Source organism: Manis pentadactyla, chromosome 5 (genome assembly GCF_030020395.1).
Source record: "Manis pentadactyla isolate mManPen7 chromosome 5, mManPen7.hap1, whole genome shotgun sequence".
NCBI classification, from domain to species: domain Eukaryota; kingdom Metazoa; phylum Chordata; class Mammalia; order Pholidota; family Manidae; genus Manis; species Manis pentadactyla.
The window spans coordinates 66927366-66941720 of NC_080023.1; the positions used below are offsets into that span (position 1 = coordinate 66927366).

Here is a 14355-nt window from a genome sequence, read left to right on the forward strand (position 1 = left end):
TGCTGTCTGAATTCCTGACCCACAGAATCTCGGAGAATTATAATGGTTGTTTTGAGAGATCAAGTTGTGGGGTGATTTTTATAGTCATAGTAACTAGGACTAAGTCATGGAAAACCATCACAGCTAAATTGTGAAAGAAATGTACATCTGAGGCCAATGTTTAACTTTGTGGGCAGAAAACAGTGTGTGTGTTTATAACTATGTTAGCATCTTGTGTGAATGAGATAATAGATGTAAATACTCCCAGTACAATGCCTGGCAAGGAAGAACAATGATTTATCATTATTTCAAAAGAAATATATGTATATATTTATTTCCAAATGGTTATTATTAATGACTTATGAGTAATAATACTCTGGCCCAGTGTTCCAAAGCTTTACATATACATCTCCAAGTTATAGATGAATAAAGATGTGGTTTATTGTGGAAGGTCAAACAAATCTGGGCAAAACTGGAATTCAAATCCAGATCTTTTCGTCTCTAAATATCTTACTTTTCACCATTACATTCTCCACCCTCCAGATATTTTAATATTTAGAGAAAAGATTAAGAAGCTACAGTTATGAAAGTCTGGCCCCATACAGAAAGGACTGAAGAATGAAAAATTAATTTTGCACTGAGGAAAGAGAGTATGAATGATTTCATGTTTAGGAATGTGGTAGGTTTGTATTGAGTCTCATGATCTTCTATTTCTAAGAATATATATATATATATATATGTGTATATCCTTAATTCATAAAAAAATTGAAATTTAGAAATTTAGGTGAGCTCTTAATACAGCACTTCATTTTGGTGTGGGTTAACACTTTACCCTACGCACTAAAGTTTGATCAGCCATCTTTAGTTCATGATTTAAAAGAAAAAGATATTACTGGATTTAAGTGGTACAATTGCACATACAGATACCAATGATACATAAGGTTCAGGACTAAATAGTTATTAAGGCCCCTTTAAGTCTAAAAGAGATAGTAACAATAGTTTCCATCTATACAGCACTGGTTATTTCACAGATATCAGCAAAAAACTTTCTAGATATCTTATTAATCCCTGAAACAGACCTCTAAAGAAAGTATTACTTTACTCTACATTTCTCTGCAGGTGAAAAAGCTAAGCTAGTACTCAAAGAAGTCAAGTCATTTTTCCAAGGCCACCCAGCTAGGAAATTGGGATTATATGATGACTCAATCTCTTATTCTAGTATATAGAATACTTTATAAAGTATTCTAAAGGAAACACAACAAAAACACATGTGGAGATAAAATACTGATACAGCCAATCACAGGCAAAATAAACCTGTAGTACTCTAAGTTGGTTTTTATTTGTATGTATGTCTTTTTTGCATTACAACTATTTATCTCCTTTGAGAATATCATTGCTTTTGTAACTGTACAGTTCTAATATCCACCCAATGCATAAATTTCCTACATTTATAGGTGAGTAATTTAAAAATATATACATGGAAAAACATACAGTGCTTAGAAACTAAATGTAAATAAAAATATTTTTAAAAATCTTAGAAATTCATTAAGCAGGTTATGTTGATCCTATTACAAATGGTTCTTCTATTTACAATACATAATCTTTAAAAATACTACTCCAGGAAACAAAAAGTCTTTGGTTCAGCAAAAGGATTCTAAATGTGGAAATGCAGTTTGTTAAAGATGCAGTTACTTGGGTTGGACCTCACTTACCTGATTTAACCTTTCAGCAAGCATATAGCTGACTTTTTCTGAATATTGAAAATGTGGGTCAAGTGTGAGTAGAGGTCACTTTTCCCATAGAATCTTAGCATATGAAAATACAACCAGAAGCTTGAATAATGCAGGAACTTAGATGTTATTTTTACTCTGCCAGATCAAAAAGATATAGAGAAAGTTGGCTTCCCATCCATTTGGTGGGATCATGGTTGATACATAAAAACATTCACCAGTGAAGTTGTTAGGTACTAGTGTCCACTGCTACTGAAGGTAGTCTATTCATTATTTGGAACACTGCAAGGAGGAGATCAAGGGCAGATGCTGGGTGTCCCTTTTACTCCTCAAGCCCCATTACTTCTCCAGCAGCCTGCCTACCTTAATCTAAAACTATAAACACATCCATGACTCAACTCTGTAAAAATTAACGCAGCAGTGATTATAGTACATCAACAATGGCCAATAGGATTTTCATTAAAAATTAATTGTAGTTATTCTATACTCTTGGTTTATTTATAGAAACTACCACAGAATTGGCCAACATAGCTCAAAATTTCAAGGAGTCAGCAACCTTACCTATTAGAATGTATTCTCCTTCATATTTAATGGAAAGGAAAAGCCTTCATAATTTTCTTCCTGCATATTTTCTACTTTGATTGTGAAATATTTAGTATATAAGATAAAAGCTTACCAAAGGCCCATTGCTTAACAACACATATAACCACCTTTAACAAGGCTTTTGAAAAATCTCTGAGGTGTCGCAGCTGGGCACAGGAGAATGAAAAATACTCTTTGCTGTGTTTTTTTCCAGGTTCTCCATTAGAATAAAATTACTGGACTGGATTAATTAAGTCACTGATGTTAGGAAGTGGTGCCACTGACTAATACTCAAACTTGCCTTTCCCCAGACTAGCATCAGAAGCATATGAATATATTTCTAGGTTGAATGCAGGTGAAAATCAAGAGTTTCTATTGACTGCCAAGATTTCCACAAATTATGACTTTAAGATGCCGTTATGCACATGCATTTGTTTAGAGCAGGGAAAATCTTCCGAAAATCACCCTTGTTCTTCCTTCATGTTTGCATGACTTATTTGCTTAAGGGAAAGACACTTTTTAAACCTTAATAAGACTCAAAAGAAACAAGTATGATCGGGATGGAGCAACAGATAGCAGAGTAATGGATACCCCTTCAACAAAAATGGTTCAGACTGTGGAGAGGGGAATAGGATAGCCTTCAACATTTGAGAAAAGCAAAGAATAGAATACATGAATAATTCACAGCATCTAAATGAAATGTAATTCAGACACCTCCACACCCACTATTGTCCACCCTTGCCCCATGGGCAGGAATTTCCTTTCCCTAATCATCTTCCAAAAGATAGAATATTTCAAAGAAAGAAATAATCACTGTTGGGTTATTGGTCCTCACAGTTCTCTTCTGTATGTAGAGGCAGTAATCATTTTTCTTCTGTCAGAAGTCTTTATCCCAGCCTGATAGTTCATCTGGAGGCACTCCCTTTTCAGGAGGGTACTTGTCAAAGTAGCTGTGATCTGTGGGTCCACTGAGCTAATAGAGGAAGGAGTAAGCCAAAGGTGAGGATGATGTTGACGAAACATACTGTTATGCAGGGGTCATGGTTTTTAGACTTGAGCTCTGATTTTATACTGTAACCATTGATAAGTTACATATAAGGAAAAGATGACCAGTTATCATGGCCGAACCACACTCTCAGCCTCATGAGATCTCCCCTTTAGACCAAAAGGATTGGGTCACTGGATTACATTTAACTGAAGCTACCTGGCCTGAGGAGTTATTTCCAAAAGAGAAAAGATGATAGAAATGTCTATTTCTTTCCAAATTGAAAAACATTTTGAAAGCAAATATTTTAAGAAACTCAAAATTTGCTAGAATCTTTTTCCACTTCATAAGAGTTTCTCACCAAACTTAAATTTTTATATGGTTAACTGACCCATATGAAGCTTCCAGAATACCAAACAAAGGGATAATTCAAAATATTATTGACCCTGTTGAAAGAACGAAATAACTCTCGAATTATACTATTTTGCAAATCAGGTGGTTTCCAATTCTTTACTTTCAAGCAAATAACAGAAACACCTTCTTGAATTATTAGCTAATAGCTTATTAAAAATACAACTTATGATAGATCATAAGATGTTTTTTGAGAGGGTGGGGAAATCACTCAGAGAGCATTCAAAGTGACATCACTATTATAAAACTTTCCATTCCCATGGACTTATTTATGTAAAAACAACTCTAAGCACTTGCATCTATGTAATTTTTAAAAGGGATAAATTGATGTCTGATTCTATTCCTTTAATAAATAACAGTTCTCCACAAGTACATTTCATAATTTTTCAGAATATTTGTTTAATAACTACTTTAAAATTTTGCAATATATTTATGTTGCTTGAAACTGCAGGCTGTAAAAATGTGGCTATAATTGAATCCAGAAAAACATTTGTGTTATCACAGAAATTTCTGTTGTCAGGAATTTTTAAATGTATAAAACTGTAATTTAAAAGCACTTAAAGAATGATCAACTAAAGATTGTCAAGTATGAAAATATTTTATATAGGACAAAATTTTGAATGGAAAATGGAAACAAGAATTCAGAGAGAAAAGGAATGATGTAATATTTCTATTTTTTAAATGTCTGATGGGTATCAAATCTGAGTGACATTTAGATCACAATGGATACATTTGAAAGAGTGAAGTACAGTAATGTTTTACTTTAAAATGTCAATATTTATAACATACTAGAAACTTCATTCTCCAAATGATTGAAACATATAATGAAGGACTTCAAATGCCAATCTAAAAATGTACAAGGGGAGACATAGGTCTTTAAAATTCCTTTAGAGGGAACACAGCCTAAAATCTGTAGAGTGTTGACCTATATCACTCCTGAGTCATTCTTCCCTGCAGGCTAGCAGATATTCTGCTTTCTCTAGAGCTGCTCTGTCCCGCCAGCAACATGTGGTGATGGAACACTTGAAATGTGGCTCGTCCAAATTGAGATGTGCTGTAAGTATGAAAATCCACTTGGGATTTCAAAAACAATATGAAAAAATAATGACATCTCGTTAATATTTTATACTGATTACATTTTGAAATGATAATATTTTGGACATATTGTGATAATTAAAATGAATTTCACCTGTTTATCTTTTCTAATGTTGCTAACTAGAAAGTTTTAAACTACATATGTGGTTCATATTACATTCCCAGAGCCATTTGTTATCCTGACCAACACTGACGACCTGGAGGCTAGATTTACATGTAATTGGTTCCTGAGATCTGAACTAATGTCCATCAAATAGGTATTATTATTATTATTATTTAGTCCCTATAATGCAATTGTTATGACAAGTTCACTTAACTAAAAAGGAAAACTATTACAAATCTAAAATCTGTTACATATATACATACCCCTAAAATCTGTTTACAAAGACAAATACCTAGAAAAATAAAACAAGAGAGTAACATATAGACACCGTACCTCTCTTTGTAAAGGTGAGGGAAGGTTCCGTGCTTTCAGTCCCTCCCAATTAAAACCATTCAACCACCTGAGAAATAAGAAGAGTAGAGGGGAATATTACTTGCCTGATAAGCTATTAGCATATCAAGTTGCCTGTCAATTCATTTCATTGCCTGCTCCCTGCCAGCAACAGTGCAGCCACAAGTGGTCAGAGGAGAATACTCAGCCACACTGGTCATCTGGTTACCTTCAACCTGGGTCCACTAACCACAAGGGGGCACTTAATGATGCCCAAAAATCAGTCTAGATGGCCTTGTTTCCCTCATTGCCACACTCCCTTCCTTAGACTCTAAATCATACTTTGTCCTCTCTCCTCAAACTTTCAGAACTGTCTTCCCATTCTTATTCCCAAGTGATGACCTGGCTTCCTATTTCACTGAGAAAACAGAAGCAAAAAAGAGAACTTCCACAGTCCTCCTGCAGCATATCTGCCTGCCTACCCACATCCCTGTGATCCCTTCTCTCCTGCCCCGGGAATGACTTGTCTTTGCTTCTACCTAAGGTCAACTTCTCTTGTGTGTCCTTGATCCTGTAGCCTCTTCTCTATTCAAAAACCTGCTCCTGCCATCTGCCTCTCTTCTGAATCTTCCCCTGGATCATTCCCATCGGTATGGAAACATTTTATTTCTTCCAACCACAAAAGATCCTCTTGTGACCTGAGGTCCCCTCCAACTCTCACTGCATATCTCTCCTCCCATTGGAGTTAACTAATCCCTCTACTGACCCATTATCTCCTGACTGCACTACAGTCAGGTCTCACCCCCTCTACTCCATGGAAGTACCTCAATTCTCAGTTTTCCTCTTACTTACCCTATTAATCCAATAGCATTTGCCACAGTTCATCAGTCACACTTTTTGAAATATTTTCTTCACTTGGCTTCCAGGACATGCTATTGTCCTGCCTTTCTTCCTACTTTCTTGGGTGTTTTCTTTCATTTTCCAATGTTATCCCCATTGGAATTTAGTGTGCTCTAGGGCTCAGTCCTTGGATCTCTTCTTTTTTAATTACTCTCACCTCCTTAGGGAATTTCATTCAGTCTTGTGTCTTTAAATAGCATTTATATAATGATTACTCCCAGATTTCTATTTCCAACCAAGACTTCCCCATTGTTTTACAGGCTAATACTTCCAACTGCTATTTATCATCTCCCAACTGGATATCTAACCTGCATCTATCAATGTATCAAATCCACTTTGAGGTTTCAAATTTTCCCCAACAAACTTGCCTCAACAATTTCAGTTACTCAAACCAAAGACCTTGGACTTATCTTTTCTCTCACACCCTACCTCAGTTCATAAGCAAGTTTTGTCAGTGTTACCATCAAAATATATATAAATTCAGAATCTGAAAAGTTCTAAACACATTCACTCTACTATCATGGGCCAAGCCACAATTATTCCTTGCCTATATTATTATAATAATTTCCTAATGGATTTTTGTCCATGGAAACCACCCAGCAGCAAGTGTGATCATTTAAAACATGCCAGGTCACATCATACCTTTATTCAAAACTCCCCAGTGGTTCCCGTTTCACTCAGTATAAAAGGCAAAGTCATCGCCACATCTTTACTATAACCCATAAAGCCTTTCAAAATCACCCTGCCCACCACCACCCTTACCACTGTCCTACTTTTCTCTTTCTCCATCCCTTGATCAGTCATCTCCTTGCCATTCTTACAACAAGCTACGGATGTACTCTAAGACCTTGGCACTCAAGGCCATCTGGCTGAATTCTGGCCCCAGATTTCCACATGGTTTGTTCCCTCAACACCTTTAGGTCTTTTCTCCAGGTCATCTGCTTAGTGAGGCCTTCTTTGGCCATCCAATCTAACATTGCACCCCCTACCCCCCACATACTTCCCATCTTCCTTTCCTGCCTCATTGTTTCTCCTTAGCACTGACTATCTAATGTATAGAACCTCTTGCTATCACAGAACCTCTTACTATCACATCTTATAACATCACCCATGGCAGTGATGCTCCTGCTAATAAGTATTTAAAAAGCTCCAAGATAAAAACGTATTTTATAGTAATTGGTAATGGACTTAAGCTGAGGGCCAGATGAAATTCTTTCATGTATTGCTTCTTACATCATTGATCTAAAAGGACTGATCAGTTCTTTAGGATGCATGTCAGGCTTGGTGGGCTGGAAATGCAACTCCAGTAGTCTGTCTCTCAGGATCTTACAAAGAATATGAAATAACACTGTTCTATATCCACTGACTTTCTCTATGGGGAAACTGAGGTCTGGTCAGCCAAACAACAAGAGTTTATATGAAGTCAATTTGTTCCCAGGCACTGAAAAATAAAAGATGCTGCCTTTATGATATTTGTATTTGTATGGGGGATGACAAACAAAAAACAAGTAAATAATACAAAAACTTAAATTAATTTCAGATACTAGTAAGTACTGGGAAGATAAAAGAGAATGAAGTGGTAGATGATGGCTGGGATAGGGATGGGTTGGGTGGGGCTGCTTTTAGCTGGGGTGGTATTTAAAGAAATATTATTTACAAAATAGAGAACCCAGAAATAAGCCCACAATATATAGTTAATTAATATATGACAAAGGAGCCATGAAAATACAATGGGGAAAAGACAATCTTATCTATAAATGGTGTTGGGAAAACTGGACAGCTACATGCAAGAGAATGAAACTGGATTATTTTCTAACTCCATACACAAAAGTAAACTCAAAATGGATTACAGACCTAAATATAAGACACGAAACCACAAAGTTCTTAGCAGAAAATATAGGCAAAAACCTCTTAAACATGAGCATGAATAATTTTTTTCTGGGCAAGGGAAACAAAAGCAAAAATAAACGAGTGGGACTACATCAAACTAAAAATCTTTGGTACAGCAAAGAAGACCATCAACAGAACAAAAAGGCCTACAGTATGGGAGAATATATTTGTAAATAATATATCTGATACAGGGTTAACATCCAAAATATATAAAGAACTCATATGTCTCAACAGCAAAAAAAAAAACCCTATTAAAAAATGTGCAGAGAACCTAAATAGAAATTTTTCCAAAGAAGACATACAATGGCCAACAGCCACATGAATAGCTTTACATTGCTAATCATCAGGAAATACAAATCAAAACCACAGTGAGGTAACACTTGACACCAGTCAGAATGGCCACTATCCGAAAGACAAGAAATAACAAGTCTTGATGAGGATGTAGAGAAAAGGGAACCTTCCTACACTATTGGTGGGAATGTCCAATGGTGCAGCCACTGTGGAAAGCAGTGTGGAGGACCCTCAAAAACTAATAATAGAAATACCATACAACCCAGTATGTAAATTCTAAGAATTTACCCAAAGAAAACAAAATCTCTGATTCACAAATATATTTGCACTATGTTTATTGCCCCATTATTTACAATAGCCAACATATGTAAGCAACCAAAGTGTCCATCGACAGATGAATGGATTAAGAAGATGTGGTACAAATACACAATGGAATATTATTCAGCCACACACACACACAAAAAAAAGAAATCCTGCCATTTGTAACAACATGGATGGACACCTAGAGGGTATTGTGCTAAGTGAAATAAGCCAGTCCAGTCAGAGAAAGACAAATACCATACAATTTCACTAAAAACAAAAACAAAACAAAATTAACAAAACAGCAGTGGACTCAGAGACGCTAAGAAGTGATGGTGGTTACCACATGGGAGAGGTTGGGGTCTGTGAATGAAGTGGGTGAAGGGGATAAAGAGGCACAAAATCTCAATTGTAATAAAAATTAGTCATGGGGATGAAAGTAGAGAATATAGTCAATAGTTCTATAACATCTTTCTATGTTGACAGATAGTAACTACACAAGTTGGGGTTAAGATTCAATGGAAATAAAAAGAGAAAGAAATAATATTTGAATTAAGGTCAGAATGAAGAGAAGGGGAAAGCCATGGAAAGATCTGTGGCAAGGGACTTCTAAATGACAGGAAATGACAGGACTGAACTGAAGTGTGGTGAATAGAGGAGAAACTAGAAACAAGATGTCTAAGAACTGTCTAGAAGCCAGACCATGTAAGTCTTTGTAGAACACAGTCAGGAATCAAGATTTTATGGACAGTGGGAAGCCATTTGAAAGTTCTAAGAAAATGCTGCAACGTAGATAGGTTTTCAAAGGATAATTTTGGCTGCTATGTGGAGAATGACCACCAGATGCTGTGACGGGGCAGGACAGTGGTGGGAGGTGGGAGGCAGAATCAAGGGTGGTTGATTTTAGGAGGTGGTCACATTCCTCTGTCTGGCAGCCATAGCAGAAGTTATGCTCGTCCACATTTTTCAATCCCTTCTCATCCCTGGAGTTGCTTTTGGTTCAGTCCTTGACTGGATGTTCCATTCCAAGTCTAAGCTTAGCAAGAGAAAAAGTACTAAAACCAGACGGTGTGCTCTAGTACATTCCATTTCAGATGCCATGCTTAACCAAAGTGCCATTTTGGAATATGCTGCTAAGAGTAATCAAAGAGTGAGAGTTAGACAGCAGCCCCAGCTTCCCCGACCCTTGCTACAAAACCACCAACGTGCCCTCCTTGATCTACCCATCCTCTTCCTTGCATAGGCCAAGGCTCTATTTTTAGGGATTTCTAGGCACAGTTTTGTGGATTCTTCACTTTTACTACCAAATACTGCCATAATACTTTTTAACAGATTTTACAATGGTCTCTCCCCAGAAGTTGCTCGATGAATATTAATAAAAATCATTACTGTTACTCTCCTAAATCAAAAAGCCTATGCATTTCTTGCTGAGTACTTGTTATAATTTGACTTATGACAATATTTACTTAACCTGAGTGGCTATTCACTTAACACTTGGCCTTTTGACACTAACCACATTTTAAGTAATGCAAGTACCGGCAGGCACTCGTGTGTGAAAAATATTCACCAAAGAAATGTTAGCAGCAGTGATACACAAATTGCTTCTTCATTTTTAGAAGACTTGTAGGCACTATTCTTGAAAATAATTTTAGAAACTAAAAATATTAAAGGTAACATTAAGACACTTGAAACAAATTATTCCTCTACCTAGCAGGAAAGGTTTAATTGTATCCTACAAATATATCATCCCTCTTTTCAGATAGGTGTTGGGAGACATGACTGTCTAGTTTACAAGTTAGCTCATACATGGTGGAGGGGGTAACTCTAATTATTTTTAGGAAAGATGATTTAACCCAGAGTTGACAAATATATAACAATATACCATGTTTGACTATATGGTTTTTAAATACAAAATTAAAGTGAATAGTTCTGTAAGAAAAAAGTACTGATGTTATGTTTTACTTTAGAAAAGAGTGGAGAAATCTGATGGTCAATTTTAGAAAGATTTTTTTTTTCAATTCCAAGAATGTACTGGGTAGAGGAACTACATGCCTTGGAGATGCATGGAATGTTTTTAGAACACTCCTTTTGAAGGCAGAGATAGATCTATTTTTCAGGTCCCCCTGCCCCAGCTTTGTATCTTAAAAAGCACTATGAAGATAGGATAAAATAATATTTTTGAGGTCCCTGGGTTTGCTGGAAGGCACTGTGTATGTACCCTATATACTGTACTTTGACTCTACAGTTACATGGCAAAGAATATCCTGCCTGGTAAGAATTGTGGGCAAATTAATCCCTACGGGGAAGGAAATTCAAAAGTCTTCATTACCATGCTGAGGTGAGACAATCTTTTAGCATCAGTTTGCAGGGGCATCCAATCACACCCTGACAGCTACATTTAAATGAGCCTCAGGTAAATAAGAAGTAAAAGATAAAACTGGAATATCTTAACCCAACTACCCCGGAGTAAAACATGCAGATGTCTCTCTAATGAGAGGAAGGAGGAAAATATATTAGGAGAATGATTTTAATTGATGGGACACTTGTTTGTTCAGTGTGCCTGGTATGTTATGTGTGATTTTCATAATGAGAAAAGAAATTGTGATAACAGTATGTAGGAAGAATCACAAATTGGATCTAAGACAAATAATGAACTTTACCCTGAAGGCAAGACAAAGGATGACAAAGAAAAATAAAATACTATAAACATTTTGATGTCTATAAAGTCCACAGATGTGTCAGTGTCTCTATGTATCTCTCCCCCACCCCACTCCTTTCTTAATATACCCTTAAGGCAGAGTTCTCTATCAATTTACAGTGTTGAATATGTGGCTTTACTTGAAGTTCATGCATAGACAGGGCAGGACCGGCAGCTTGGGGATTTTGTTTTGAAGCTGCACCACAATTGTTAAGAAAAATGAATACTGTTTCTGTTCGGCAGCATCTCTCCCTCTATTTTCAAACTGTGTTATGTGCCCCTAACTCTTCAGTAAAACTGTGGAGAGGTGTTTTCATTTCTGAGAGTAAACACATCAGTGTGTTCACAGGTTTTCCATAATAAAATTCTCAAATTTACTTTTTGCATTAGCAATGGTATTATCAATAGGTGGTATTTTATATCTGTAATTCATGAGAAAAATTAAAACATCTTGAGGATTGAAGGTTTTTAGCTAGGCATTAAGTTTTATAAAAATCTCAAAGGCTTGAACTTCCATCTACCTATACAACCAACTCAGGGGATATATTATGGAAGTTATTGATGGTTCTGAAGGCCAGCTTTGGAAATTTATAGAACGGAAAAGATGTATGTTAGGTTACTATATAAGAATAAAACATTGAGGTTTTGTGGAAATCAATATACTTTACCAAAAGTAAAATAAAACATGAAGCTTCAGAATTTGAGGAGCTAGTCAAAGGAAAGTTATATTTAAATTAAATATTAATATTAATTAAAACTGAAATATAATACTATCTCAGTTGATTTAGTGGACCCAGTTTCTTGAATATTGACAGCAATAACTATATCCTACTTTAATTGCAAATCAAACATCAAAATTAGAACTTAATTTCTCTATAGAATCCAAGTTGATATTGAAAAATAATAAAAATAGCAGTGGATAAAAAGCTAAGTTGCTATAACTTGAAAATGTGATTTTGTAACTTGTTTTATAACTTCATCCATTCTTGATAATGAATTTCAAACTTTAGAGAAATCACTCTGAGATAGATTACTGTAACTGCATCTAGTAAGACACAAATTAAAAACAAAATACGAAAAAGTAAAAATTGAGCATCTGTAAAGGGAGGGACCCTTGTGGCCTAATGTGAGAAGCTTCAAGATTACCACATTTTTCTATAAACATGTGCTTTCTTTCTGAACAAAGAAGTAACATGTACCTGTGCTTCTTAATGTCATTGATTCCATTCTTCAGATTTCCCAGTCTTTCTGTTGGATTTTGCCTAAAAAGAAATTTTTTTAAAAAGCAGTTTATAATAATCACGCTTAGTGAATTTTAAATAAAACTTAACATTTTTCTTTCTTCATTCATTCATTCATTTATTCATCAGTATTCATAGACCAGGCATCTGTGTATAGGGAGATGAAAAACACATGTCCCTCTCTGGGGGAGCCACAGTCAAATTAGAGTTATTTTATATATATATATATTTTTTTCTATATGTACATAAAATAACTATAGATATATATAGATATATAGATACATCCTGGTGCTTTTAATGAGCTATGAATAAATGATGAAAAGAACAGGGGGGTGCTATCTTACCAACTCTGCTGAGAAAGCCAAGGAAAGTTTCAGAGAATCATTTACATCTGAGCTGGAATTTTAGAAACATGCAGAAATTTCTTTTAGCAAACCACAGCTAGGTTTCATGTTCTAAATTTACTAAATGTTAATGCTTTAAAAAAAAGTTCAAATGTGCAAAAAACAGTGAAAAAGTGATGTTTAAACAAAAATTCTAGAAGTCTTCTGTTCTCCAATAAATTATTTTATTGGTAAATAGAAATCTGGAGTAATTTAAAATAAGGCCAGAAGAGTATTTTTTTTTTAGAGGGCATATAGTAGCACTTTATCATTACCACTGATATTTTCTCTCAAAATAACAAGATTTTAAATTAATTACTACTTTACTAAGCTAAAGTTTGTGGATCTATTTTGCTCTATAACAGACAAAGATGATTCCCAAAGATAACCTGAAATATTTGGATCTCTTTTAAATTTTAAGTAGATACTGTGATTCTGTAACATGAAGTAAACTCAAACTCCCAGCATAGACTACAGAACAGAAAATAATTTTCCTTAAATGTAATTTAGCTACATAGAATAGTACAAAAAGTAAACAGATACCTAATTTTAAAAAGTCTGAAACCACAAATGAGAAGCCTTCATATTTTCCCCAAGAACAAGAGGATTTTAATTGTCATTCTCACCTGCAAAGCCTCCGAATCAAATCCTCAGGCCGTCTTGTTATCTTTCTAGGAAAATCCATTTTTTCAATTCCTTTGAGAATCAAATTGTAGGTCATCATTTGGTCAATCCCAGAAAAGGGTGGGCTAGAGAAAAGCCAAAATAGGACATGACAGCCAGTGCCTGAGACATATTTACAACTGTTTCTTTCTTTTTTATTTCTCACTCCCTCCTTCCCTCCTTCCAATTAATTGTTTTATAATAAATTTGGATATATGCTAGAAAATAATCTCATTAATTTCATATCACTTAACAAATCATACACACATGTACAAGTAATTTGTCAGGTGGTGATAATCACTAAAAAGAAGTGGACAGAGTGACTGAGAGAGGTGTGAATTTTTTAGACACAGTGGGTAGAAAAAGCTTATCCTGTAAGTTGACAATGGAATAACAGGAATGAGAGAGCATGGGAATGGGACAAGGGTCACACCGTTGTAAAATCTACTTAGCCTGTGAAAAAGGCCCCATTTATTATTTAACTTAATCTATATGCTGTTCTTCCTCCTCTTCCAGCCCCTTAGGTTAAGTAGACCCCTGGAGTGTAAATGAACCTACATGGGTAAAGAATGCTGAGATCCAGATCAACACAGTTAAACTAAATAACCCTATTCTTAAGAAAAAACTTCAAAGGAATTATGAATCACTTGGATACATCATGCCTTATGCTGACCCCTACACAGAAGGCCTTATAAAACCCCAAGCCCTAAACCCTTAAGTGCACCTCCTCTCTGAGGTTGCCCTCACTCCCATCAGTGTATGTGCTGTCTTATC

The 14355-nt window shown here is 35.5% G+C and overlaps 1 protein-coding gene across 2 annotated transcripts in view; it reads right to left on the minus strand.

Moving 5' to 3' along the window:
* Positions 1 to 395: 395 nt before the first annotated feature.
* PRKG2 (protein kinase cGMP-dependent 2) overlaps positions 396 to 14355 on the minus strand; it is a 100007-nt gene continuing 86047 nt past the window's right edge. For both annotated transcript variants that reach the window (XM_036906427.2, XM_036906429.2), the window contains 4 exons: positions 13545 to 13667; positions 12494 to 12556; positions 5219 to 5285; positions 396 to 3264 (listed from right to left, as the gene is read on the minus strand). In XM_036906427.2, coding sequence (XP_036762322.2) covers positions 3169 to 3264; positions 5219 to 5285; positions 12494 to 12556; positions 13545 to 13667 — 349 coding nt within the window. In that variant the 3' untranslated portion in view covers positions 396 to 3168. The remainder of the gene's footprint in view (positions 3265 to 5218; positions 5286 to 12493; positions 12557 to 13544; positions 13668 to 14355) is intronic.